The sequence below is a fragment of the Mustela putorius genome, unplaced genomic scaffold, assembly GCF_011764305.1.
Source record: "Mustela putorius furo isolate JIRA1106 unplaced genomic scaffold, ASM1176430v1.1 tig00000592_pilon_pilon_pilon, whole genome shotgun sequence".
NCBI lineage: Eukaryota > Metazoa > Chordata > Mammalia > Carnivora > Mustelidae > Mustela > Mustela putorius.
Genome location: NW_025421426.1, coordinates 8,016,576 through 8,034,622, shown reverse-complemented (window position 1 = coordinate 8,034,622; position 18,047 = coordinate 8,016,576). Strand labels below are relative to the sequence as shown.

Here is an 18,047-nt window from a genome sequence, read left to right as displayed (position 1 = left end):
AAGTGTCAACATTCAAATTGGGCTCATGGATTCAAGTGGCTTAAGCAAGGGCCCCTGGAGAACGGGAAGCTAATATGAGCTTCTGCCCGGGGAGCCCTTGGCAGGTACCTGCCTTTGCAATGCCAGCAGCAGCTCTGCAGGTGTGAGGTATGATCCCATCTTGTGAATGTGGAAACCAAGGCTTAGAGAGAGGAAGGGACAGGCACAAGGTCACGTGGTTATTTTGCTGCAGCCGCAGGATTTGAATTTGGGACCGATCCCTTAAACCCATGTGCTTTTTTAGGGAAGAACTTTAAATTGACAAATTAGAGAGATTTGGGTTGTAGATCTGGCCCACCCACAACAGATGCATGAAAGCCCAGATGAAGGAACAAAGTATGAAGACCCTGCACAAGTTTCTTCACGCAGTCATGTGTACACACGGTCATGCACAAGTGTGCATTCATGCACGTAGACCTAGCTTTATTTGCCTCATTTTATTTTTTTAAAGATTTTGTTTATTTATTTGACAGAGAGAGATCACAAGTAGGCAGAGAGGCAGGCACAGAGAGAGGGGGAAGCAGGCTTCCCGCTGAGCAGAGAGCCCAATGCGGGGCTCAATCCTAGGACCCTGAGATCATCCTAGGACCCTTGCTTGTCTTCTGGGACCCGTATGCATTTGAGTTTGTGACTTCTAGAAGGGAGATTTCTTTTTCTGAACCTGGAATTGGGATACTTTTTAATGATTCACAGGGGTTTTCTTAGCCTGTAGCCCAGACTCTCTCTTGAAGCTCAGAAGTGTGGTTTCCTGGCTTCCTGTGTCAGTCTCACCGGGGAGCTTTCTTTTTTCTTTTTTTTTTCTCCCCTTTCAGGATTTCACTTAAATTCAAGTTAGTTAACATCTGGTGTAGTATTAGTTTCAGGGGTAGAATTTAGTGATTCTTTAGTTGCATATAACACCTAGTGCTCATTCCTATCAAGTGTCTTCCTCAATGCCCATCCCCCAGTAACCCCATCCCCCCCCCACCCCTCCAGCAACCCCCAGTTTGTTTCCTAGAGTTAAGAGTCTCTTATAGTTTGTCTCCTCTGTTTTCATCTTATTTTTCCTTCCCTTCCCTTATGCTCATCTGTTTTGTTTCTTAAATTCCACATATGAGTGAAGTCATCTGGTATTTCTCTTTCTCTGATTGGCTTATTTTGCTTAACATTATACCGTCGAGTTTCATCCATGTCAGTGCAAATGGTAAGATTTCGTTTTTGATGGCTGTGTAATATTCCATTGTATATCTACCCCACATCTTCTTTATCCACTCATCTGTTGATAGACATCTCGGCTCTTTCCACAGTTTGGCTGTTGTGGACATTGCTGCTATAAACATTGGGGTGCACGTGCCCCTTCGGATCCCCACGTTTGCATCCTTTGGATAAACACCTACTAGTACAATTGCTGGGTCATAGGCTAGTTCTAGCTTTAATTTTTTGAGGAACCTCCGTACTGTTTTCACCTGGGATCTTTCTTGGCCTGCAGGCTGGGAGTCTGCATCTTCACAAGGTCCCCAGGGAGTCCTGTGCAGGGTAAGGCACCAGGTGCACTGCTCTGTATCATCCACTTTCTTCCTTTGCACTTGTTCTCATTATAATTAAGCACTTATTTGCATAATCCTTTGTTTGGCGTCCATCTTCCCCACTTAGGCAGTTCTGGACTGCTTTAGCTCATTGTTATAACCCAGTTCCTAGCACATTCCTGGTACAGGTAAGGCAACGAGTAAGTGAATGAGTGAATGAATGAATGAATGAATGGGCTCATTCCAGAGGCCGTGGCCATCTGTTTAGCTAATCCTTCTCCCTTTACCCATGGGAAGCTGAGGAGGAAGAGGAGACTTAAGAGTTTTAAATTCAGAATTAAATGGAGGAGGCTCTGTCTCCCTCCCCCCTCGAGAGCTGGCTGTCCTGTTTTATGTGTCAACCCCATTCCCCAAGACATGTGGTGAGACTCGGAGATCGGCTACCTTGGGTCAGGTCACTAGGGCGGGTTTCACCTCTGGCAACATGGATATGGTTGATGCCCCTTGACCTCAGCCTCGTCTGTCATGGCAAGTTCAGTGGCACTAACAACGTTGAGAACAAGAAGCTGTGGTCCGTGCAAGTCCAGGCTCTAGACCCCACCAGTAGGAGTGTGGGCCGCTGCAGCTTCTGAATATAATGTTTCTGGCACCCTGAAGATGCTGGGGGCTCACCTGACGAGTGCAGTCTGAGGGTCATCTGCCCCTTGTGCCGGTGGCCCCGTGTTGGTGTTGGGGTGACCATAAGGAGTATGACCTCCCCCTAGATTGTGCTCCCACAACTCCCACTGCCAGACTCTGTAACACTCTGGCATCACGCAGGGACTCATGACCATGGTCCACCCACTGCCTGCCTTTCTGGCAAACTGTGGTACCATGGTCATGCCGCCAGCCAGAGCGCCATGCCTGCACACAGCAGCGGCACCCGCACGGCGTGGGGGTGGGATTGTTCCTCTGCTGCATGGAGATCAGGCGCCTGGCCTCCTGCGTCTCCACCCTCAGTGGGTCTCTCTGGCTCTAACTACCATCCAAGGAAAGCTGTCAGGTACAGCGGCATTCAGAAAGTAGTGAAGCGGGCCTCTGGGGGTATCACCGAGAGCCGTCCTGGGCTGTACTGAGGTCTAGGTTGTCACCTACGACTTGAACAGTGATGTCGCACCGGGGCTGGCACTGCCCACAGGATCGTCCCATTGGGCCCACTTCCTAGTTTGCAGACGATAACAACTGCACGCAGGCCTCCTGGTCCTTGTGACCTCCAAGGACATAGCCTTGGGCCACAGCAGCAGCACTGGACAAAAAGAGAAGCTCTCCGCTCCTGGCAAGTCCCCGCCTCCACTCTGCGCCCAAAGCACTGAGCATCCCCGTCCTGGACATAGTCCACCCAGGCCCCCAGAAGAAGGAAGGAGCTTGAAAGCCCCACCTTGTCACAAGCCATCAGGATTTCCAATGAGGTGTATGGCATTGCCACCTGGAGTAAAAGGCAGAAGGGAAGGGTGGCAGGTAGGGAAGGGGGAAGGGGTCATTCCATATATAAGGTACTCATTTTCTAGGTTTCCCTGCCCGGTTCTCTTGGGATGAAAAGTTCAATATGATACCCGCCCACAAAAGATAAAAGCCTGTGTTCAAAAGTCCCACAGCCTGTAAAAGGCACATCTTTCACTGAATACCCGTCTCTCACTTGCACAGTCGTCTGGGGGTGTGCTGGGGCGGGAAGGGGAGAGGATTGTAGGTTTGCATAGCAGGAGAGGGAGACCTGCCCACGTGGGAAAGCCAGGTTGCTCAGCAATTCAGAGCAGGGGAAGCTGGAGTGAGGCAAACATGCAAATCACAGCACAGAGGCTGGGGCAGAAAGATGCTTCAAATTTACAGAACGCCAAGTTCATCCAAGCCCATAGGAATGTTTCCATAAGATGTGATTTTTATGAATATTTACATATTTATTTAAGAAAACATATTCAAAATGTTTAATTCAGTGACTTATGCATTACCAAATGCATTGAGATCATGGGCTTTTACCAATAATGATATTGTGGCTGCTTCGGAATGAGGCAGTTCATTCTCTAGTCCTGGGGGAGGATGAGGACGGGTGCTGGAGGTCCTGCTGGGGCGGCGCAGCCCAGCTAGGGACAGTAGCATTGAGGGAGCACCTACAGCACTTTCCCCGACATTAGACCACGGCTGTTCTCAACACATAGTAAGAAATGTATTTTTTTTAATATTTTATTTATTTATTTGACAGACAGAGATCACAAGTAGGCAGAAAGGCAGGCAAAAAGAGAAGGGGGAGCAGGCTCCCTATCAAGCAGAGAGCCCGATGCGGGACTCGATCCCAGGACCCTGAGATCATGACCCGAGCCTAAGGCAGAAGCTTTAACCCATTGAGCCACCCAGGTGCCCCAAGAAATGTATTTTTGCACACCACTCAGCACACACACACGCACACGCCTGTGCGCACACACACACATTCCACAGCACATTCTCATGTCTGTAACTGGAACAAATGTCTCACCCAAACCCTTCTTACTCTGGGCAATACATGCTGCTGTTGTCTATTTTATTTTATTGTTTGGCTCTAGCTGTTAGTCCCTGAATGGGCTTCAGGACTCCTGCCCTTGACCCTGGGGGTCTGGGACCTCAACAGAATTTGACTCAGCCAAGGTGGCAGTTCAAGGAATGGACTTGGGACTCACATGACCCTGGAATACAAGTCCCAGTTTCAGTGCCCTCAGGCTATGTGGCCTGAGCAGGGTCCTTAGTCTTCCCCTGTTTCTTCATCTGTACAGTGGGGACAGTAACGTCACCTACCTTGTAGCAATGATGCGGGGAATGAGTGAGGTCATGCATATGAACAGTTAGCGCAGGGCCTGGCATGAAGCGAGCTCCTACATGGTCACTGGTCGCTGTCCTTAGGATGAGAGCCTTTGTGGGCTGCAGCGTCCTGGGGCCAGACCACCTGAGTTCAGATCACAGATCCGCCCCTTCTGACCTCCATGGCCTTGGGTGAGTTAGTTAAACTCTCTGTGTTCTTCATCTGTAACATGGAGGTATGTGATTATGAGGATTAACAGTAACTAATCCAGGTAACAGACTTAGAGCTTGGCACATAATAGACACTGAGTAAGTGACAGACGTCGTCATCATCTCCGCATTTAAGCCACACGCATCCTCATGGGATCAGCTTTTCCCCATTTCACAGGAGGGAACACTGAGGTCCAGAGACTTGAGGCAAGCTGCCTGAAGTCTCATTGCTGCTGAGTTATAGAGTTCGAATTGCAAGTTGCTGTTCTGAGCCTCCAGCTCTGGGGCTAGAGAGGCCTAGAGCTCTGGAGACCTTGGAGAATTTCTCAAGAAGCACAGGGACACCCCAGCCACGTACCCCAGGACATAGACACTGCCCTGCACACAAGGGAACATGAATCAGCAGGCTGATACAATCAGAAGATATGTTCTCTGGTATTTGCCAGGGCTTCCCTGTGAGGACATTGAGTTGCTCTGTTAAAGATGACAGAGCGCAGTCCCCAGTGGACTGTCCATGTGTATAATTAGCCTCTTGAAAATCTCCCTCCCAGCTTAATTCCACCACCTGTTCATCCCCTCTTGCATTATTGTCTCCCACTGACAGTCGCATGCATGGTGCCCAGGGGTACACTTGAATGAGGAGCCCAGGCCCCTTCTGTCTTTCTGCTCCACACCCTAGCTGGAGCCTAGGAGGTGAGCCAAGATGTGCCTTCCCCTAAGTGCTGGGGCCAGCCCCACCTGAACCCCATGGACCGAAACTAGTGTGGGAGAAGGAGAACATCAAGGTGATGTCATCAGAAGAAGGGAACTGGATGTCGGCTAATCCAAACCAGCTGGCGTCTGCTATTCTCAGGTTCTTGGGTTGCCTTTGAGGCAGGGAAGGGAGCAGCTCTCTACCGAGAAGTGGAAATGGCACCAGACTGGGCGTCAGGAAACTTGGGTCCGGTGCCAGCTGTTCTCTAATTATGTGACCTAGCTCGAGCATGTTCTTTCTGGTTCCCCGTCCAAGAAAGACGTAAGGTAGAGTGTTCTCCTCTGATGTTTCAAGATGCTCTAGACCCTTCACAAGTGGCCCTTCCATTAGTGCCTGGAGATAGCAGTCACCCAGAAAGGGTTTTCAAGAAGGAGAGTGCTCAAATGTTGTGCCTTGGATGAGCTTTTGTGGTTGAGAAAGTCCCTGGCAGCAGTTCTCTGAGTTTCTTCCCACTCAGGTCAGCGTCTGAAGTCACAGCTTCTGTGGGCCATCACTCTGACAGCTAAAGCCCTTCCAATTTTTCTTTTCCCTCCAGGCACCACCACATCAGCCTCCCCGAGTGTGTCTCAGCTCTTCACAAGGTGAGCACCCTGGCCCAGCTCCTCTTCCTCCCTCTCTTTCTCCGCCTTGCCGGGCAAAGGCTCTGGGGCCAGAGTCCCCGGAGGGGAATCCCAGCGCCAGCACGTGAGCACGTGACTCCAAGGGCCTCAGTCTCCCCATCCTTAAAAGGGGGACCATCACGATGCCTGCCCCATGAAATAGGCTAGAACACGTCAGAAGGACTTAGAATGGAGCCTGGAGCAGAGTGTTGAGTGTTGGATTTTCTCCCTTCTTCTCTTTTGGTGCATCTTTCCTTCTCTTCCCCTCTCCTCTCACCCAAGCCCCCTCCTCCTCCCTCTTTCCTCCTCTCTTCCGGCCCCAACACCCACCCAGCCCTCGTTTGGGCCACATTCTGCAGGGGATGCCAGTCCTGGAGGTGGGTGAGGCGGGGCCCCTGCCCTCGGGGAGCCGCCCACCCAAGGGAGGAGGCAGGCCTGTAAAGCAGAGACCCCCTCCCATGGGCGGGCAGCATCAGTGCTCCACCAGCGGCGCCGTGTGCATGGGGCAGAGCCAGCTCCCTGATGGTCACGGCTCCCTGAGAGGCCTCGGGGAGCTGCCAGCCTGCAGCCCGCAGCGTGGGAAGCCTGCAGTGCTCCCGGCCAGGTGGCCAAGGTGCCCCCGGTCTAGAGGGTCAGCTCGTCCCGATGCGGACGTGCGCCTCCCTTGACAACACTGGAAAAGTGGCTTAGAAGGAGCACCTTCCTCAGCCTTCCGTTCCCTGCAGATGTTTTGAAGGTGCTTAGTAGCAACGGAGGTCTGTCAGATGTACCTAAACTTTCCTTCAAGGCCTCAGGGTTCTGCCCCTCCTTCTCTGGGTTTTCACCATAGCCTCACCCAGTTTAATCAGCGAGAGGGAAACAGCTTCTGATGGGAAGCCGGAGTCGGTGGCTGGGAGTTGCCACCTTCTAGTTCCAAGGACAGGTGTAAATTGGGAGCAGGGTCAGATAAGGTTCTGTGCTCCGCACTAAGTCCCGACCCTCGGGACGCATCCTGGGGCACTGCACCGAGTGGGAACACTGGCGGATAAAACCCTCCAGGACCAGGTCTGGGATCTCTGAGTTAATAAAGTCACGCACTTTGGAACAAGTCCCCTCCACACACACACTGTCTATCACAGTAGTAGTCCGAAAGAAAGAAGGACAGGGGAACATCTTTTTGTAATTCTGTAAAGTTTTGTACCCATCTCACACCTGCCATGAGGCTTCTTATGGAGGAGGAAGTCTGGAAATGAACAGGTTTTACCCAAAGAGTTGTAACCGGAATGGAAGCCAGTGCAGAGATGGGGATCTCACTACCATCTACTGGCAGAGCAGCTAGATACGTGATGTCGGGTGCAGACAGCCCTTGCGCCAGGTGTGGGAGCTCACGGGAGAGAGTGGCCCCATGGAGTGGTGAAGGGCATGGCCTCTGCATCAGCCGTGCACACTTAGTACCGCCCTAGCCTCTCTCAGCCTCTGTTTCCTTATCTGTAAAATGGGAATAGGAATAGTAACTACCTCCAGGGGTTGTCACTGTTGTTATGAGATTTAAATGAGTTAATACACAGCAAGGAATTAGGACAGTGCCAGGCACATAATAGGTACCACAATTTTTAGCTGTTTTTAACACTAAAGGAGGAGGACCCTGGAGGAGATGTTGCAGATGAATGTGATAGAGAAGTGGCCGCTGCTCGGATCAATTGATAATGTCGCGTGGGAGTGCAAACCTAGGCTTGCTGAAGCCTCTGCTGTGTAGGTATGTGTGTGTAAGAGAGAGAGGAAGAGAGAAACCTCATGGTTTGAAAATACCAGTGATGAATTCAAATTTCAAGATAATCAACTACACTAGCCAAAGAAATTATATCCAAGGATCCAAGGACCGCCTCTGGCTCCTGGGCCACCATCTTGTCCCCTTCCTTCTAGAAGAACCCACCTTGACTTGACATTGCCACCTGTAGGGCTGAGTCAGACTCAGTGCTGTCAGTGAGAAGCAGCACAGTTACAAGTGGAGACACTGGAATCAGAGCCCAAGGTTAAATTCTAGATTCTCCCACTTTCTAGCTGTGACTTCAGGTCCCTCCGCTTTGGTTTCCTCTTCTCGAAAATGGGAGTTACAAGAGCCCCCACCCCAGGGAGTTGATGTGAGCGTCTAGTGAGCTATACTGCATGTGTCAGGCCTATGGGACACAATTCGAGCCTGTGGTAAAAACACAGTGACTGGAAGTGCTCATTACATTACAGATATCTTAGGAAGTGGCCCTTTAAATCCTAGGCCTTCATGGAACCTGTCATTCACCAGGGAGAGCAGAATCCCATTGTGTTCTTGGGTTGCATGTAACAGAATATAGGCTCCAGCTGATGTCCGCCCAAAAGGACTTTCTTGGAAAATCCGGCATAGCTTGCAGTGTCCGTGAGAGCAGAGTAATCAGACCTTGAGAAAGACCAAGAAAAGGATAGCTTCTGGGATCCAAGCAACAGGAAGGAATGAAGAAAGAGTCTTCAGAGTGTAGCTGCTGGAATGAACCAATCAGCCCAAGATTTAAATTCCCAGGACAGAACGTGATTGGATGCTCTTCCATCTTGAGCCCACCCCTTGGCTAAGAGCAGGGCATCAGCTGGGAAGGTGTCTAAGTTAGGGTAGATAAGATAGGACAGAGAGGCTGTGGTCATTAGTGGTGTAGACCAGTGACATCACACAACAAAGGCTTGTTTGTGGCTCACCGAAAGAAAGTTCAGTGTGGACTGGAAGAAACTCCCCAAGGCAGCTGTCCTCTAGGTGCTGACGCAGGATCTGGGAGATAATCCATACTAGAGCTCTGTCCCCTCAATCTTGACAGTTGTTGCCAAAAGAGGAGAGAGGACAGGAGAGTCGCAGGGGATGGTCTTATTAGCCAGAACTGGGAGAGGTTTCTACATTCTATAGGAAGGAATCCAGTCCCATGGTGGATCTGACTCAAGGCAGACAAGAAATAAAATCTTCCTGGTGGGCAGGGAGCAGGTGGTGGGGTTATGGACATTGGGGAAGGTATGGGCTATGGTGAGTGCTGTGAAGTGTGTAAACCTGGTGATTCACAGACCTGCACCCCTGGGACAGATAATACATTATATGTTAATAAAAAAATAAAAAATTATAATAAAAAAAAAATCTTCCTGGTGCCCAGGAAGGGGGCAATGAAATGGGATCTGATGAACACGTAAGTTGTCTCTGCCCTGGAAAGAGTCAATACCCAAAGGAAAATGAGGGAAAGGGATGCTGGGCTAGGATTGGAGATTTAATCCTGTCTCTCTCCCTGCAGACCTTGCCCACACGTCCAGCCCGCCACGGCCATGGCAGCCTACGGCCAGACACAGTACAGTGCGGGGATCCAGCAGGCTGCCCCCTACACCACCTATCCACCCCCAGCACAAGCCTACGGAATCCCTTCTTACAGTGAGTACCCGACCAAGCCCTGGCTTTCCCGCTGTGGTCCCCGATATCATGGTCTTTCTTTTGTCCTGTTGCCTCAGTTAAGTGCAAAATGGCAGATGCAGCTAGCCTAGGTTTGGATTGGAAATAGAGGGAAAGGACAGACACATTTAAATGTGCTTCTAGTTCAACAAACTATATCGAGGCCTCTTTTGATTGCAAGACTAAGAAACTCAACACTAGCTGGCTTAGGGAAAATAGAAATTTAATTCCCGGTAGTCCCACCAGAATCCCTAGGGGCCCTCGTTGGCCCGTTGGGTCGCATGGCAATGCTTCAGTCTGGGCAAGGAAGTGAAAGTACAAGAAATAAGGAGGTGAAGTCTGTGGATTGTATCTGAGGGAGAGATGGTTCTCTCAAAGGAAAGTCAATGGATGCCAGGAAGACAAAGGAAGACTGAGGAAGACTCCAGTCTGAAGGCAGGAAAAGACCCATGTCCCAGCTCAAGCACTCAGGCAGGAGTCCCCTCTTACTCAGCCTTTTGTTCTATTCAGGACTTCGACTGATGAGATGAGGCCCACCCACCTTAGGGAGGGCAGTCGGCTTTATTCAGTCTACAGATTCAAATGTAAATCTCCTTCAGAGAACTCTCACACAGATACACCCAGAATAATGTTTGACCAAATGTCTGAGCACCTTGGGGCCCAGTGATGGTGACACATCCAATTAACTATCACACAGGCTCTGGCCGTTACTCATGCTAGTCCTTCGAAGCCGTCATAACTGATGGATCAACCAAAAGCTCTTTTGGTAGCAAATGAGAAAAACTCAGTGTTAATTAGTGTAAGGAAATAAGGGTGTTTATTGCAAGCATAACTGAACAATCTAAGGTACTAGCTTTAGGCAGTGCTAAATTCAGATACTCAAGTGATAATATGAGGCTTCAGTTTCTCTGCTTCGCTTTGGAAGGTTAGCATCAGTCTCAGGCCTTTCCACTAAGGTGCTGAAGACAGCCTCAACAGTGCCAAGTTGTAACTTCCCCCCAAAAGAGAGCTCCTCTTATCTGGGACTTCCTGCATCATCCCAAGGATTCCTTTGACTGGGCTCCCACAGCCATCTCTGACCCAGACACTGGGGCAGATGGAATGCTCTGGATGGCCACACTGGGCTACATATCCACTTATGGAACCAGGAGTCAGGGCAAGCTCACCCAAGAAAGAGAACCGATCTGAATGTGAGGAAGGGGGTGTAGGTAGAAACCACAGGTGTCTAGTAGACAGAATGTAGGGTTGGTTGGCAGGACACCTAGCTTCCAGGACCACGTGCCTCTGATCTCCCCAGTCCTCAGTGTCCTCAACTGTCAACATTAATATCTCATGTCACCTTCTGAACCAGATGGTATGGCTTGAGTGCAGAGACCCAATCTTGTATTTTTTCCATGCCCTCTTCTCCCTCTCTACCTCTGCTCTCCGTGTGTTCTTTTATTCATTCCTTCATGATGCTGGGTCATGTGCCAGCCAGTAGAGGTCAACAAAGCAGAGCTGGGCCCTCCCTGGAGCTCATAGTCTGGAACAGAGGCTAAAAAGTAAAAGCCAGTGGGTAATGTGGGGAGCTATAAAATAGACTTAACCTATAAAATACACTTGACATTTTAAAAACTAATTGCCAATTTTTAAATGTGAAATGCTAACATAAAAAATTGTATTTCTAATGTCTTTAAAAAGAGTGACGATCCGACAGCACTGACCCGGCAGCTTTTGTGTTGGGAATAGGTGCCTCTGAGTAGGGCTGGGCCCATTAGCCTAAATTCGTCATGCTCCCCACCCAGCCCACATGACTCATTTGAATTATCTGCCGGTCCTCTGAAGACATTTGAGTTTGCAACCCCCAGCCTAAAGGGAGAAAAAAAAAATTAAAGACTTAAAAATCTCTGTGTGTTTCAAACTATGATTGTGTGACAGAAGGAAGAGAAGTAGGTCATGAGAAAGAACAGAAGAAGGAAGACTTCATCTCGGATCCAACATCAGGGAGGGCTTTTAGACAAGGAGCTGATTCAGCTAAGAACTGAGACTGCATCCAGGCAGGGGGAGCGCCCGTGGGAAGGCCCCTGAGATGGGGAGGAATTTGGCGAGTCCAAGAAGCCCAGTAGCGAAAGCACAGTGGGAGATGAGGTGGGAGAGGTGGGCAGAGCCCTGGAGGCCTGGGGAGGATTTGGGATTTTTATTCCAAGTGAAACGGGAACTCACTGATGGGTTTATAAGCAGAGGGCTCTATTCTACAATCTGGGTTTTTCCAAGATCACTTTGGCCACTGTAGGGAGCCTAGATCGGAGGGAAGCAGGCAGGCTAGTGGAGACTGAGGAAGCAGATAGACGGGGTAATGGTGGAGGCCTGGGGCAAGGCAGACACAGGAGCAATTCTAGACGTGGGAGTGATGTGTCCTGGGGGAGCAACAGGCCTGGCATTGGTAACAGTCACCAGCAGGGAGCTGCTGCCGCCCTGAGGCCCTCAGTGCTCTGTGTCCTTACCAGAGAGGGCACATAAATTGCCCAGAGTCGTCCAGCTGGTCGGTGGCATTAAACCCAAGCAGCCTGGCCCCGGAGTCCAAACTCTTCACCACCGAGCTCTGCTGCCCGAGTCACTGCCTGTTAATGCTGGGGGATTACCTATGGGATTACCAATGGGATTACCAATGACAGACCTCTGCCAAGGGTGTGGGCACTGTTTCCAACTTTCTGTCCCTCCTGTGCTGGAAGACTTGTGATAAAATCACACTAAGTTACCCCACCTGGCTGAGAGCCAGGGAAAATGAAGCTGTATTATTTTTCGTTGTTAAGGAGAAAAGTAGCCCTATTCCCAGAAAAAGCGTGGCAGGTGGTAAGAGCACGTGTCCTGGCCTCACACGCCACCTCTGCCACTTGCTGGTCCTGACACACTGGGCAAGCCACCTCTGTCTCCTCATTCATGCAGTGGGAGGGATACCAAGTCTGGCCTCCTCACAGTTTTCGTGAAGATTAAATTAGATTATCTATATCAAAGGTCAACTACCATTTTCTGCAAAGGTCCTGAGGGTTACTTCTGGCTTTGAGGACTGTAGGGCTATTCGGCTCTACTACCGTAGTATGAAAGCAGCCCAGCAATATGTAAACAAATGGGTGTGTCTGTGTTCCAATAAAACTTTATTTACACAAACAGGAAGTGAGTCAGATTTGGTCCGCAGACCCTAATCTGTCAGCCCTTGATCTACATGAAGGGCTTAGCTCACAGGGCCGGCCCAGGGGAAATGCTCAGTCAGTGCTGTAGGGCCCAAGCTGCCACACACACCTGGAACGTTCAAGTCACTGAATAATGACAGGGAAGATGAAAAGCTGTTTTCCTTCACGTGCACATGTGCCTGAGCAAGCAGTGTTTGCTTATTGTCTGGACAAACCTTGTTGAATCTTGTTAGGAAACTTTTTTCATTGCTCCTTGGAAAATAGCATTATTTACTTTTGTTGAAAAAGCATCAAGGAAATAACACATTTGAGCAAACTAGAGGGAAGGAGGTGAGGGGTATTCAGTATGGTTTTCCTCAGCTTATTATGCAACATTTAAGACATCTGTAAAAGCATAAAGAGTAATAGCCCAAACGCCCATGAGCTGACCATCCAGCTTAAGAAGTAAAAAACAAAAGTTTTATTTGTTTTACCACTCACAGATATCCACACTCCTGGATTTGATATTTATCATTCGTCTGCATTTCTTTACGTAAAACAGAGGTCAGCAAAATTTTTCTGTGAAGAGCCTGACAGTAAATATTTTTAGTTCCGCGGGTCATACACAGTCTATCACAACCACTCAACTGTTCCGCTGAACTGCAGAAGCAGCCATAGTACATAAATGAATATATGTGTCTGTTTCAACAAAACTTTATTTACAAAAACAGGTAGCAGGTCACATTTGGCGTGGGCTTATGTGGAGTATTATTTTGCATGTTTTACAACTTCATATACATTGTTTCCTCTGGTATCCATTCTTTTTTTGAAAGAGAGGGTGCAAGCCAGCCGGGGGTGAGGGGTAGGAAGGGCTAGGGGAGAAAGAGAGAGAGAATGTTTGGGATACTCAGCCCAGCACAGAGCCTGACATGGGGCTCAATCTCACAATCCTGAGATCATGGCCTGAGCTGATATCAAGAGTCAGACGCTCAACCGACTGAGCCACCCAGGCGTCCCTAGTATCCATTCTTCCGATACTTGCTTTTTCCACCCAACCTATGCTTGTGACATTTATCCCTGTTTATGCATGCTGCTGTAGTTAATTTTCATTGCTGTATAATAGTCCACTATTTAACTAGACCACAACTCATTTATCTATTACACCCAAAACTTAATCACTTAAAACAACACCCTGATATATTATTTCTGGTGCTTCTTTGGGTTGACTGGGTAGGCGTTCTGCAGGTCTCCCCTGGTCTCCCTCATGCAGCTGTATTTGACTGGCAAGTTAGCTGGCATAGCTGAGCCTCTTAACCTGAGCTTTGATCCTATGCTTGTTCGCCGCATGCTGGTCTCAGGCTTCCAGAAGAGCAGAGGTAGAAATTTCAAAGCTGCTTTACACCTAGTCTCCAAAACTCCCATCACTCAGCCACTGCTACCAGTCAAAACAAGTCATAAGACCGGGGGAGATTCTAGGAGTGTGAACATAGACTCTACCTGTTGACAAGAGAAGCTGCAAAATATTTTGATTGTGTTTTTCAATCTACCCGAGTACATCTGAATTTCTTAACAAAGAAGCAGGAGTCTGCCCAGACAGGAAGTGAATCTTCTGGAATTGGATGGTGGGTGACATTGGAAACTCAGGAACCAAACTCAAGAACTCAGTACTCTGAGTATACAATAGACTTCCCCATGTCTGTCTCACAGAATCTTTTGACATCTTCCTGTGTTGCTCAAGAGAGAACAGTGGGCCAGCCTCAGTGCTGTCTCTAAAATGCAAGGGTGGGCTTTTCTTCCAGAAAAGTTTCTGGGGGTAGAAAGCAGGGACTTTCCTCCTTCTTTCCTTTGATCCCCCATGACTTAGAAGCGTTGTCTTTGTTCACAAAACTGAATGGGGGAAAAGGAAGGACCCGTAGTTACCAAACTGGCCCCAGAACTAGAAACGTCCTTTAAAGAGATATAAACAGTATTAAGACAGTATTTAGGGGCACCTGGGTGGCTTAGTCGGTTAAAGCCTCTACCTTCAGCTCGGGTCATGATCCCAGGGTCCTGGGATCGAGCCCCACATCAGGCTCTCTGCTCGGCAGGGAGCCTGCCTCCCCCGCTTCTCTGCCTGCCTCTCTGCCTACTTGTGATCTCTGTCTGTCAAGTAAATAAATAAAATCTTTTTTAAAAAAGACACTATTTAACACCTGTAAGATAAACAGTTTATTACATTTTCAATAAAGATACCATGTGTGGACTACTGATGATAGATCAGGCCCCCTCTCTCAATACAGTCCCTTTTCTAGCCTGTTGCTTATGGAATGCGTGCTGTACTTTGGGGAAACATGTCTGACTTTGGCTGGGGAGGAGGCACATTTTTAACTGTGGCCTTTGGAGAAACAGGTTCCCCACTCAGTAAGAGTGGAAAGTGTGTTAAGTGGCAGCATCTTTGCAGAGGAAGGATCATTCATTTGACACATTGCTTCAAATCCTGCTGGATATTAACCATACATGGTGCTACTCTGTAGGTACGAGGTTGAAAACACCTTACCCTCAGAGCCAGGCAGGAAGAATGAAGCTGACTCTATGTGCAAAATGCGAGCCCCTCTTGACTTGCCTTTCCTTTCCTTACTTTTGACAATGTCCTAGGATGTAAAAAAAAAAAAGTGCAACTGCAACAAAAAAATAACACCTTAAAACCAGCATTAATGCATTAATGTCTCAGAGACAGTGCAGTATTTGTGGTGCCCTGGGGAATCTACCCAGATGGTCTGCTGTCCCATGGGAATGGAGGCACGGTATAGCTAGACCATCTTATTGCTCAGCTGAAGCCCTAAGTCCAAATTTTTTGGTGAAATCTCCTGATTTTTAAACAAGAGGAGCTCATTTCAGATTTTCCTTAAAAAATACACAGGGTCATGCAAAATACATCTATAGGCTAACTTTGCCTGACAAGCTACTAGTTTGCAGCTTTTGGTTTAGAAGCTGATAAAATTGTGTGCTGGTCTTGACTCAGTAGCTCTTCTGTAGGTGATAAGGAAGCATCCTAATCATGTGTTCCTGGTGCTTCTTTTTCCTCCTTCTAAAGGCATCAAGACAGAAGACAGCTTGAACCATTCCCCCAGCCAGAGTGGATTCCTCAGCTACGGCTCCAGCTTCAGCACCCCACCCACTGGACAGAGCCCGTACACCTACCAGATGCACGGTCAGTGTGGCGCTGCGGTCCCTTCCTGTCCACCCCTAAGGCACTGCCTAAGTTAGGCGGCCAGTCATTCATTCATTTACTAGCCAGATTTCTTGAGCACCTACTATGTGCCAGAGTGTATCTAAAGGAGAGCAGTTGACAGAACAGAATAGATATGACACCTGCCCTCATGGCAATTACATAGCAGGAGAGAGAGATTGCCAATGACCAAGGCAACAAATCAACAGCTACTTTTGGAAGAGGTTGAGTGCCATGAAGCAAATATGGTATTTGGCTAGAGAGTGATGGGACGTTGAAGGGTCAAGAATGGTGGGTTATGTAATTGTGGAGGGAGCCATCAGGGAGGACTCTGAAGAGATGACATTGGACAGAGATCCAGAGGGTAAGACAGAGTCAGTGCTGGGTGGACCTGGAGGAAGAGCATTCCCGGCAGAGGGAACACCCCATGCAAAAGCTGTGTGCAGGGAAAGGTCTGATATGTTTGCGGCACAGAACAGAAACTATCAAGGCTGGAGCAGGGTCAGGGGATGTGGAAAGGAGATAGTCTTAGAGAGAGGAGAGTCTTAGAGAGAGTCTTAGATAGTCTTAGAGAGAACTCTGCCAAATCATGCAGAGTCCTGAGGGCTATGGATAGGAGCTGGCTTTGATTTGAGTGTGATAGAAAAAGGCAAGTGCATCATAGACTCAGAGAAATGCCAGGTGGTGGGAGTCAGGGGCAGGAAGGTAAAGAAGCCATAATTCCAGGCAGGAAAAGAAGCCGTAATTCCAGGCAGGAGGTTCCGTGCTCTGCATCACCCTAGGGTGGCCTTAAGGAAGAAAACTCCAGTGTGTTGTTACTCCTACCCCACATCCCCTAACCAGCTGGCTTGCTGAATTCTTCTGTCCCCACCTCTGCTTGTTGACCATCCTAGGCCCCCTTCTCTTCTTAGAGCCCCCCGGGAGCACACTGGGGCTGATGCATGGAGTAGAGGGCTGGTGGCAGTAATTTGGGGGATCCTCCTCCTGGCATTTTTTTTCCTTTCATGAAAGCTGGTAAAAATGACCATCAAGGATCTGAAAAGTAATAGGCAAGAAAGAAAGAGTGATAACAAGGCTATGGCCTAATGAATGATTGTACTTTACTTTAAAAAAAAAAAAAAACTATTCGCAAGTCTTGTCACTTCATCTTTTTAAATTTTTTAAGGAAGTAAGGAGACAGTAAAGATGGATATCAAGGGCAGGCTTTCAGGGAAAAACACTGCAGAGGAACAACAAATGGTCTTAGGAGTTTGGGTAGAGGAAGGAGCTGATGAGAATCGATGAGAATTGATGCCCAGCCCTTGCAATAGCTTCCTCGTAAAGGCCCGCATCAGAGTCTGTTGGTGACACCATCAGCTAACATTGACCCTGCACGTACCCCGTGCCACATGGCGTTGTGTGGATGATCCTACACAATCTTCGTGGCAAAGTGTTGGTGCTGGTTTAGATTTTACTGCATAGGCAATGCAAGCGACCATGTCGAGCCTCTCAGGGGTCTGATGGAATCCTGTCCCCCAGCCTCACCCAAAGCCCATACACGCTCTTCTCTGCTTCTGCTGTCACCTCTAGCTCCCCACAGCGACCTTTCTGAGTCCCACTGAAGGGTACGAATGCTGGGACCCATCTTCAAATGGAAAGTGAATTATGGCACCAATCCTAATAATAAAGCCTTGTGAAGACACTGAACTTGAAGTTGGCATTTGGATCACCCTCAGGCCAGTGTTTTCTAGCTCTGCAAATAGAGATAGAACTTACTGCCTGAGGACTTCTAAGGTTGCGGAGGTTGAAGAGTAAACACAGTCCCCTCCCCCATTTTGACCTTGTAGGATAAGGAGTCTGTTCAGTTCTTTCACTGTATAATATTGAGTACAAGTTCTGTGCCTGCACCCTTTTAGGCCCAGGGAGGCACAACCATCAACAACAACAGTCCGTGTCATGGAGAGGGACAGACAATAATCAGTTGATAAATAAGCAGATAATTACAGATTTTGATAGAGATGGGAAGGACAAAGACAGGGCAGAGCAGTGGGAAGTGATGAGGGGAGTGGTGGTTGATATCACCTGGGTTGTTCCGGAGACCTGAGTGACAAAAAGGAACCAGCCACGTGAGCAGCTGGAGGCTCTCCCAAAGGAGAACCATGAGTCTGGGGGCAGGGAGTAGGGGGGATGAGACTGGAAAGCAAAGCAGGAACTGCCCCCCCAGACCAGGACATATAGAATATGTTATTTCTTCTCCAGCCCTTACAGGAGCCCCGTGTGGAGGGCACCATCACGTCTGTCTTATACATGATGAAAGCAAGGCCCAGAGTGGGGAAGAGACTTACCCAAGCGCACGCAGCCAATAAGTGTTC

General features: G+C 48.8%; 1 protein-coding gene across 2 annotated transcripts in view; it reads left to right on the top strand.

Moving 5' to 3' along the window:
• EYA2 (EYA transcriptional coactivator and phosphatase 2) overlaps positions 1-18,047 on the top strand; it is a 273,313-nt gene that overhangs the window by 93,563 nt on the left and 161,703 nt on the right. The window contains exons 3-5 of one of the 2 annotated variants that reach the window (XM_045082132.1): positions 5,849-5,894; positions 9,188-9,321; positions 15,562-15,678. In XM_045082132.1, the coding sequence (XP_044938067.1) occupies positions 5,849-5,894; positions 9,188-9,321; positions 15,562-15,678 (297 nt within the window). The remainder of the gene's footprint in view (positions 1-5,848; positions 5,895-9,187; positions 9,322-15,561; positions 15,679-18,047) is intronic. The other variant, XM_013053222.2, reaches the window with a different exon arrangement.